Source organism: Grammomys surdaster, unplaced genomic scaffold (genome assembly GCF_004785775.1).
Source record: "Grammomys surdaster isolate TR1022 unplaced genomic scaffold, NIH_TR_1.0 126531, whole genome shotgun sequence".
NCBI lineage: Eukaryota > Metazoa > Chordata > Mammalia > Rodentia > Muridae > Grammomys > Grammomys surdaster.
In genome coordinates this window covers 4,286,355-4,296,705 of record NW_021621323.1, presented here as the reverse complement: position 1 = coordinate 4,296,705, position 10,351 = coordinate 4,286,355, and the positions used below count along the sequence as shown (strand labels likewise).

Below are 10,351 nucleotides of genomic sequence, written 5' to 3'. Positions count from 1 at the left end.
AGAAGAAGAAGAAGAAGAAGAAGAAGAAGAAGAAGAAGAAGAAGAAGAAGAAGAAGAAGAAGAAGAAGAAAGAAGCAGCAGCAGCAGCACCGGCCTTAGACACTCTTCTCCATTTCTAGAGATCAAGAATTGAATAAAGCCAAGGGTAGGGTTGGTCACACACAGGAAGTAAAGCTGCATAGATTAGAGAAACTGAGGTGCTTGCTCAGGTCAAGGTAGTAGTGGAAACAAATATTCTCACATGCATTCGTTTGTGAGAACCAGTTAAACATTGAAGAAATTGTCAGGGCCGATTTCAAGGATATCCATCCAGAAAAAAAGACAGTTTGACAACTCTAAGTTCACGTTCAGAATGTTCTACCACAAACCTGGTCTTTTCAGTATAGAGGGAAGCAGCTAGTGTGTGGTTTCCGTGAGTGGATCATCTGTGCTAGACACTGATTCATACTGGGGTCTGTCCCTGTGACGTAAGTGGCAACAGCAGAGATCAGTGATGTCAGCTCACCGTGCCACACTGATGACCAGAAAGACCACTCTAGAGTTTATGAGAAAAATGGACAGATTCACAGCAATTAACTGTAGTACCATCTCTCATGCTATAGGGAGGCTCTTGCAATTTTCCCATTGTTGATACACTGAGATTTTTTTTTTCATCCTTTAGAGCAAATAAAGCTGCAATTCTAAGCTATAAATTCAGAGGTGACCCTTTATAGATTATAGACAAACAAGTTAGAAAACTCAAGGGCCAGCATAGTGGGTGCTTCAGTGTGGATAGGGAGTGTCTGTCAAAGGTCCATGTGCTAAGGGATGACTCCCTGCTTGGTCTTACAAGAAGGTAGGAACAGTGTGAAAAAGTTAGGTCATTGGTGGTGTGACATTGAAGGGGATGGTAAAATGGGACTAAGTCCCCACCCCGCCTCCATCTTCTTTGCTTCCTGGCCATGAGCTTAGTGGTTCTCACTGCTGTGTACTCCCATCATAACGACATGGGGATAAGGGGCCATGGCCCCAAACCACGGATGCCATCAGACAAAATCAACTTCCCTACCTGTATGCTCATTTAGCTCAAGAATCAATAGTGGTTATACCAGTGTAATGCTGGCTGACAAAATGTGGAGTTTGTTTTATATATTTTTATTACTATTTTTATATATTTTATTGTCATTATAATTATATTTATTATTTTTTATTTGACTACTGAAATGAGAAATTCTGAATCCATACCAAGCTACAGCCCTAGAACTTTGTAGTAAGCTAAGAGGATGGTTATGGACTATTACTGCTCATAAAAATGTTTTCTAACCAACATTTTTAATATTGAGCACTTGGTTGCTGTGGGCATTTTATGTGAAGTTTATCTTTGAAGATGCTTCAGATTAATTTCTCTGGGTCTCACACACACACACACACACACACACACACACACACACACACACACAGAGCTGTTTCTAAACCTATCAGTTTCATGTCACAAGCACATATTCTTGTCAGTGTCCATACCTGAGATGATGAGGAATTACCATGTGTTTTCTTTTCTTTACTCTATGTATTATAAAAGAGAACACTCTAAAGAAACGGTCTCTCTCTCTCTCTTTCTTATTTATTTATTTATTTAAGGTCTCACTGTATAGACCTGACTGGCTATAGAACTAACTATGGAGACCAGATTGCCCTCAGACTCATAAAGCCCTGCCTGACTGAGTGAGCTTTTAATGTCCCATAATTCTGCACTTGTGAGGCTGAGACAAGAGGGTCACAAGTTCCAGGTGAGCTTGTGGAAAGGTCTTCGTCTTTCATGTATTTCTTCCCTGTCTCTCACCATGCAATGTTCTTAACCCCAGCAGAAGTCACCAGATTCCAAGCAAATACTCATGCAGAAATATTAATAACCGTCTTAATAAACCAGGTATTCAGACTAAGACAGCTTACCTGTCTCGCTTCCAATCAAAGGTTGATTTGCAAAATGCTTGACAAAATCCTTTAAAGATGAATATTCATTGAAGCCAAATTTAAATGAGTACCCAGTATATTCAACATGAAAGTGTTTGACAGAGTCTTTCGCTCTGAAAGAAAAAAAAAAGTGTTTAATGTTATTTAACAAATGACAATTCTTTTTGAAGGCAAATATAGCAATGTGTTAGCATCACCGTAAATAAGCCTCTGAGGATGCTGAATGCACAGCCATCAAAATCACTGAGCATTTTAAAGGCTGTTGTTCATTTCTTCTGGCAGGGAATACTCTCAGCTTTTTACTCTACCTGAAGACAAGAGACAGTTCCCCTGCCTGCTCTTCCACTGACTGCAATGATTCTTGAATATTAACCTCCATAAAGGCCATGCATTCAATGACGGGGTAACAGACAGGACATGTGTGTCTTTGGCCCTCCTCCCTTGTCTGGGAGTTGGTCAGAAGCCTGCTTCTGTCAGTGAGCCACATGACCCTAGTCTTCCCCACCTCGCCTGCCTGCGTGATTATCTATGGAATAGATTTCAAGGCTGTCATTTCCCACTTAATCTTCAAGGTGAAAAGCATTGCATAAAATCTCTCCTTCTCACTTCATCTGTTCATTTATCTTCTCCCTAGTCTCACCTCCCACTATTCGGCCAATACCCCAACTTCAGAATATATCAGTGTCAACAGTAAGGTCTGCTGAGACAGGTTGCTGGGTTTCACGCCCAGACAATGATTCAACAGGTGGAAGGTAGGCCCTCAAGAGGAAGCTTCTAACAGGTTCTCAGTGGATGTTGCTGATCTGGGGTGCCAGCTTCAGCATCTCTGTCCATCTGGACCTGCTGTTCTTCTAGAAGGTTTTTCCGTCTTTGTTCCTTACCTCTTCCAGTTGTCCCTTCCTGTTAGTCTCTGCCGGTAAACAACCTTGAATCTTCCTGAAAAGTCTACCTCCTTCCTGAAAAGTTGAGTGTCCTTTGACTTCTTGCTCAAAAACTTGCCTTCTTTTATGCTATTGCTACACTCTGCTTTGTAGCAAGATTTGGGTCTTGGTGGCCCTATGAGGCTATACTTCTTGCTAACAAGGTCGTTGAATTAAGACGGCTGGTACAAAATGCACGCTTTCAAAGATCTATTATTAAGGGAATGGACAAATAAATGAATAAAAAGAATCATAACTGTAAACAACTGGTCTATGGATGCCATCACCTCTGATGGTAGCTTCCCCTCACCCTAAGGGTTACCAAGTATTTGCAATGAAAACCAGTGATTTATATTTTAATTTTTCATGAAGATGAAATACATGCAATCTATTTGTAAATAGCTTATGATCAGATGAGTCACACGTAGATAAAACTTTAGTTACTATCTGTGATCTAATAATTGTACCTGATGCACGGTACATGTACCTGTGTTCTCACATGTGCAGGTACATGTGTGTATAAGCACATGTGCACATGTGTGCATGTGGTTGTGGAAGTCAGGGGTTAACCTTGGGTATCATTTCTTGTGAATCTTCTGCATGGATCTTTTTGAGACAAGGACTCTCACTGTACCTGAGGTTCATCAATTCAGCAAGTCTGTGTGGCCAGTGAGCCCCAGGGATACCTCTGTGTCCTCCTCTCGTGTCAGGATTATAAGCACATACCAACATTCCTGGTTTTCTACATGGGTGCTGGGAGTCCAACTCAGTTATTTTCATCTTGCATAGACTTAGCTATTACTGACTGAGATATTTCCCTAGTCCCTAGCCCTGTTATTTAGAAAATTTATAAATAAAACTCATCAGGATGACTCCAAGTATTAATAGATATACTTTTTCCTCCCTTTGGCTGCCTAATTTGTTCCCTACTTTTTGGCTATCTCGCCTTCTCCTTCTCAAATAGGCACGCGGACTCACTGCTAGAGAATGAAAGGGATGCCAGACAGAATTCATAGATGCCCCGACCCCAACTCCAATGTATATCCCTGTTCCAATTATCCAGGTAAGAACTAGTCAAGGTGGAGTCATGAAAAGATTTAGTGTACTGTTAAGTCTCCAGACTGGTTCATCTTAAAAAACAGGAAGCGTCTCTGTGTGGGCCTGATGTCTTCACTCGATCTCCGTGGAACAGAATTCTCCATCACAGGAGAGGGTAGAGAGGTGAGCTCTGGCTGGCAGGAAGGCAGCAGACATTCGTGCCATGTGTATTACTCATACAGGCTACATGGCACAGACCGCAGTGGCATCTGTCAGTTGACACTGCTCCCTGAATGACAGCTAGAGGAACAGGGACACTTGTGCTACCAAAGCAGGGAAATGAAAGACAGGCAAATGAGGTAAGGAAAGGAGGAAGTGGTGCTAGGGTTCTGCGTTCCAGACAAGAGCCCCAGCTGCAGCTGAAAACATCTTTATGTCAGGCTGGTAGAATTTAAATAGAGAAACCACCCAGGCAAGGCCTAGACTTTAATGCATGCAGGAACAGTGACATGGTCAATTTGTATAGTTTCAAGCCATTATAATTTTTTTGGTGACTTGTTATATAGCATAGAAAATAAATACTGAAGGGTCCATGTCTGAGGAGAGGATAAACAATATGCTACATTTTTTGCTTTTGAACTCACTGAAGCCTGTCGACAGTTGTTTAGAGAAGTACTATTTTTTGCGTCTGTTTGTGTGTGTGCATTCATGAACGTTTACATGTGTGCAGGCATGCTTATATGTGCAAGCGCATGTGCATATCTTTGTGTGCGTGTGACGACCAGAGGCCAGCCTTGATTATTGATCCTCAGACAGCACCCATCTCTGGCTTAGAACTCACGAAATAGACTAGGCTGGTTATCCAGTAAGCAGTGTCTTAGCAACAGAATTGAAAATATACACTACCATATCTGACTTCTTCCATTCTTCCTTCCTTCTACTGCCGCTCCCTCTCCCTCTCTCCTCTCCCCTCCTCCCTGACTGTGACTAAAACAGCTAAGAAAGTAAGAAAGTGTTTCCCAGGTTGGAGAGCTAGCGTAGTTGGTAAAGTACATGCCTTGAAAGTGTGAGAACCTGAGTTTGGTCCCCAAAACTAAAGAAGAAAGAAGACGGAGGAGAGAAGGGGAAGAGAGGGAGGGGAAGATGAAGAGGGAGGGGAAGGGGGAGAGGGAGAGAGGAGGGAGGAGTACCAAAACCCCAAACCAAATAAACCAAAATGGCTGATCTGGATGAGAAGGAGCTAGGAACAGCATCAGGGATGTAGCCACTGCCATCCCGAGAGTGCAGGGAGGCCAGGAACTTAGAGAAAGGAGAGAACGGGAGAGCAAGACTGGCCTGAGGGACTGTCCTGAGAAGGGAGCACATGACTTCCAAGGGTTCCTGGATTTGTGGAAGTGCTGCCACAGCTATCCAATGGTCCACCAATGGTCACTACTAGCATAGAACCCTTATATGTATATCCAGCCAAGGCCATAAGAACTCAGGAACACTTAGTGCTTGCCACTAGAAGCTAGCATGTCAGGGGTTCACGACTATAAGCGAAGTCATTGGAGGGTGGAGGATAAACCTTAAATGCACTGGGTGTCCTCATAGCCTGGTGCAACTCAGAGGGACTAGATTAGCTCACCATTGGGGGAAATGGATGGAGTCCATAGGAAAAATTAAAGTTGCACATTATCCATTTGAGTCTGTGACTATGAACAGTGCATGGTCACAAACCATTATGCTTTTCCCGGGCAAGAAAGAAATCACAAAAAGAGGCCCAGTCCAGGAATTCAGAGGACAGTGCTGTTTCACTGTTGATTGAGCCAAGACATACAGCCTGTTCCTTTGGGTTTCAGGGTCTTCATGTGTCTAATGACAGGTTGGGATTAAATAATTGTCAGTCTCCTTTGGTTTTGACATATTTTTTCTGCAGTGAATAGAACAAGAAATATTTTTTAGTGCATGGGTATGTGTGTGTGTGCATGTGTGAGTATGTGTGTGTGTGAGTGTGTGAGTGTGTGTGTGTGTATGTGTGTATGTATGTGTTTCTGTGAGTGCAAGTGCCCCGGTAGTCAGAGATGTAAGATCTCCCTGAACCTTGAGTTACTGGCTATTTCGAACTCTCAAACATGGATACTAGGGACCAAACTTGGGCAAGAGCCCAGTGCTCTCAACCATGGAGCCATCTCTCCAGCCCTGGAAAGACTGCTCTACAATCTCACCATTCAGCATTTGGAATCCTTTAATCTGGTGACTCACTAGGAATTAGAGAATGTTTGTCATCTGACAGTGTGAGTGCTGCAAAGTGAGCAGGTGACAGATGGGACTGAAATCTTCTAAGTCCTTAGGCACCTACCTCACAGAGAGGGAGTAGAGCCCAATCTGCTCATTGCTGTCCCTCAGCAGGTAGCTACCATCACGTCCGTTGGAGAGCAGAAGGGCCTCAGCAGCATGGCGGGTGAGGTTGCTGTGGTACCACCTAGAAAGACCAGAACAGGGTTTTCCTTCAGGATGAACCATGGGTAACGTTTCTCTGGAGTTTGCCCCTCAGAGATAAATAACCAATATTCTCCATATTAAGGATGTCAGAGACCAGTTTCTCAGCCTGAAAGAGAACTAGGAATTCCCCAGATGAATGTGAGAAACGCCAGTGGCACCAAGCAGTATGCCATAGGCTGTGGTCAGAACTAGCTCCCACATCGTCCTAACCTCCAGCTCTGAAGACTGTGACCTTATTTGGAGAGAAGTGAAAACAAGGCCGGCCAGGTGGGCACAATCCAGCGTGGTTGGAATCTTTCCGTAAAAAGAGATCGCTGGAGGACAGATTTCCATACAGGAGAATGCTGTGTCACCAGGAATTGTTGCCAGAGAGCCAGAGTGACCAAAACAGGTTCTTCCTCAAAGCCTTCTTGAAGGAGCCACCCTCTTAGATGCTCGGTTTTGAACTTATAGCCCTTGAAGCTGTGAGAAGAGAGGAGAGAAGAATCTCCAGAGCAAGCTGGCTAGCAAGACTAGCTACGCCCACAAGCTCTGAGCTTGAGAGGCACAGCCTCAATGAATTAGGTGGAAGAACTATAAAGAATGGTTTCTAGCATCATCCCTGAGCCACCACATGCACGAGCACTCCCTCCACACACAAACACATGCCCACACACATTCAAGCATACCTATGTACATACGCACAAACATGACAATAAAAAAAAAGAAATGAAAAAAAATAAAGAACAAAAGTGTTCTTGAAAGCATTGGTCAATTTCTTTTTCTTTTGTCCTATCTCACTCTTTTCTAAGAGTAGGAAAATTTCATGAGAAAAACCAAGCCGTCTGGGGCCATGAGAAAACTGAAGCTGTGCAGGAAGAACCCTGGTGTTTCAGAGTTAAACACTGTTTCAAGTTGATGAATATCGAAGGAGCTGGGAAAGTCCCAAGGAGATTCAAACTGACCTTTTCATACTCCGTGTTTTTAATTGATCTTTGTGGTTTAGAAAAGGTAATATGTATATACATATATATATATATATATGTGTGTGTGTGTGTGTGTGTGTGTGTGTGTGTGTGTGTGTGTGTGTATGGCTAGAAGACAATACAAATAGAGCCCTTTTCTTACCCTGGAGCCTCAGTTTCCCTGTTCCTTCTTCCAGAAGACACTTTTCCACATAACTGTGTCTCCATCTCAGAGCTAGTCCGTGAACTTAGCTAGTATTCGGTTCTATCCCCACTTCCTAATTCTACAGGGATAAGAGCATTCTAGGCCATGGTCATGTACTCTGGGCCTTTCTCTCAGAGATAGGTCCTTCATTTGGTCTTTAAGCAGTGCGGTAACTGGGGTAGTGACCCTGGAGTCATGTTGCCTGGGTCCCAATCCAAGTGATGCCTTTCACTTGAAACAAGACCTTAGGCAAGTTACTTGACCTGTCTGAGCAGTTTCAGCTCCCATACATAGCCAAAGTCAGACGAGCAATATCTGTGTGGGGCTGGAGAGATGGCTTAGTGGTTAAGAGCACTGACTGCTCTTTCAGAGGACCCAGGTTCAATTCCTAGCACCCACATGGCAGCTCACAACTGACTGTAACTCCAGTTCCAGGGGATTTGACATCAATGCACATGAAATAAAATTAAAGAAATTTAAAGAAAAAAAAAACCCCAGTATCTATACCTCATAGGCCAGCGGTCAGGATTGCTTATGTTAATACTGGTGACGCGGCAAACAGCAGTACTCAGTAGGTTAGTTACCATCCCTAGTGAGATCCACTCAGCTATACCTGACAGTGTCTCCACTGCGGTTATCATCCTTCTTCTATTTTGTATTATTTCGACTTAGTCCAGAAAGCTAGGCACTAGAGATAGTTGCCAACTGCAGGGACCCCCAGTCTCAGAATGCTGGTGAGGCAGAGATGGCCAGTCACTCAGATGATGCTGGTGGTGTTAAGGAGGCATCTGAGGGGTCCAGGCAGTGAGAGATCTTTTGGTCAGCAGTGCAGGCATCCGTTGTGGTGTGCCTGTGGTATGAAGTCTCAGCCTGAGCGGCTGAGCAGTAGAGTTAAGTGGGGCTGTGGAAGGGACCCGTGCTGGCCAATGCTGTTTTCTCTGGCAGATCTCCTCTCACAGATGACATTGCACAGCCGCTGACGGAGACTGGAATGTGCCCCCTTCTCTGTCTGACTACCACCTTTTTATCTTTTTTTTTTTTATCGCAGGCTTTTGTGTCCTTTATCTCCTAAAGTATTCACCTCCCGAGTACCTTTTAAGCTTTGAATTTTGAATTGTCCCTAAAAGCTAAGTTCTGTCGTGCAGAACAGACCAGCAACCTTGTTTGTCTGGTCTGGTTTCAGGGCACGCACAACCAGCCGACCGCCTGAGCTTGCTCTGGTCTCTTCAGAACTGCATGAGGGTGCATACACAGAGCCTGCTGTGGACAACAGCTCCTGTCGTCATTTTTCTCCGTACTTTTGCAAGACTAATAGTTTTAGAAACTAGTTGACTAGTGGGCACTGAGAAGAGAAAAGGTGGATTAATGAGTGTCCACCTTGGACCCAAGCAGGTGGGGAGCAGAGCGAGAAACGCCATGAAAAGAGGGCATGCTTTCAATGCGATCCCTTCCTCTGTGGCCCCAACGGCTCTGACCTCCGACCACTTTAGCTTAGTTTAGTTTAGCAACTCTGTGGTCCCTGCCTTAGCTTAGGAACTCTGTGGTCCCTGCCTTAGCTTAGGAACTCTGTGGTCCCTGTTTTAGTTTAGTAACTGTGTGTTCCCTGCCTTAGCTTAGAAACTCTGTGGTCCCTGTTTTAGTTTAGTAACTGTGTGTTCCCTCCCATAGCAACTTCAGGTTGTCACATATCAAGATGACAAGGATTTCAGAGAGAAAACCGTACTTTCATATATTGAGAGGCTGTCTTCTGTTATATAATTTCCCCAGTTCCTTAACTTTTGCAAAAGAGAACAAATCACAAGCTTTATTAAATTCTCTATCAGTAACATGCCAGACTTTCTACTAGCCATTGGTGACACGTGACTACACAGTGTTGAATAAGGCTCCTTTTCCAACTCCGAGTCTTTTGGTCTTACTTTCTCTAAAGAAACAAAAAGTGTGTTATAGTCAGCTTTGATCCCTATGGGTTATGGATTTTCGCAGCTGTGTCTCAAGGTCAGCGCCAGTAAGAGCAAAGATGTTAGTCTAGTTATAAACTTGGCCAGAATACTTGCATTGGGTTTGTAAGAATATGAAAACTAGCAGTTGGCCTTGAAGGAAACAGTGGCCTTATCTCTCCCACGATAAGACAGCAAATTAGGAAACACCCACCCACTAAATAGTTTTCATAGCTGCCTCTCAGGGAGGTACAGGAAATAAACTCAACCACAGAGAGCACAGGCAGGCTGGATCCACAAACTCGTTCTCAATTCAGTCCCTCCAGCCTTCATCCCAGTACCTCCTCATGCTGGAAGCCTCTAAGAGACCATTCCAGCATGCTGGAAACACCAAGGTGTTTTATCCTTTGGGTTTTATTATTTTAATTTACTGGTCTGTTTATGTCTTGTTTATGCTATGTCCTTTGAAGAAAAGACTTTAAAAATTTTGAGATAGCACACAGTACGTTAAAAGCATACTCCAAAAAAGTTACAAGGAAAAAAACTTTCTATATGCTATTTACTTAAATATTTTTGATATTTACTTTGCGCAAATATAAACCACTAAGTTCACTACCGACCACTAATGCGTTGCTATTGGTGTTTGGAAATCAATAGAAAGTCTTGCTACTCAAAATTTGGGCTAGCCATTGGGGCAGCACCTGAGGGCTTGGTAGAAATGAATACTCTTGTCCTCCAGCCCCCTGAGAACTCAAGTGATCTCTGCCCTAAGAATCTGAGAAACATGAAGGTGAAAGACCCTTGATCCTACGATCTTTCATTCATCATCCCTAATGGCTTGAGCCTGATGCTTGGCATCTTGAGAAAAGAGCA

The 10,351-nt window shown here is 43.6% G+C and overlaps 1 protein-coding gene across 1 annotated transcript in view; it reads right to left on the bottom strand.

The window, feature by feature from the left end:
* Window positions 1-8,128, bottom strand: part of Dapp1 (dual adaptor of phosphotyrosine and 3-phosphoinositides 1) — a 36,719-nt gene extending 28,591 nt beyond the window's left edge. Inside the window, exons 1-3 of the mRNA XM_028760344.1 lie at window positions 8,049-8,128; window positions 6,250-6,372; window positions 1,930-2,063 (exon numbers count right to left, since the gene is read on the bottom strand). Coding sequence (XP_028616177.1) covers window positions 1,930-2,063; window positions 6,250-6,372; window positions 8,049-8,128 — 337 coding nt within the window. The remainder of the gene's footprint in view (window positions 1-1,929; window positions 2,064-6,249; window positions 6,373-8,048) is intronic.
* Between the last annotated feature and the right edge of the window lie 2,223 nt (window positions 8,129-10,351).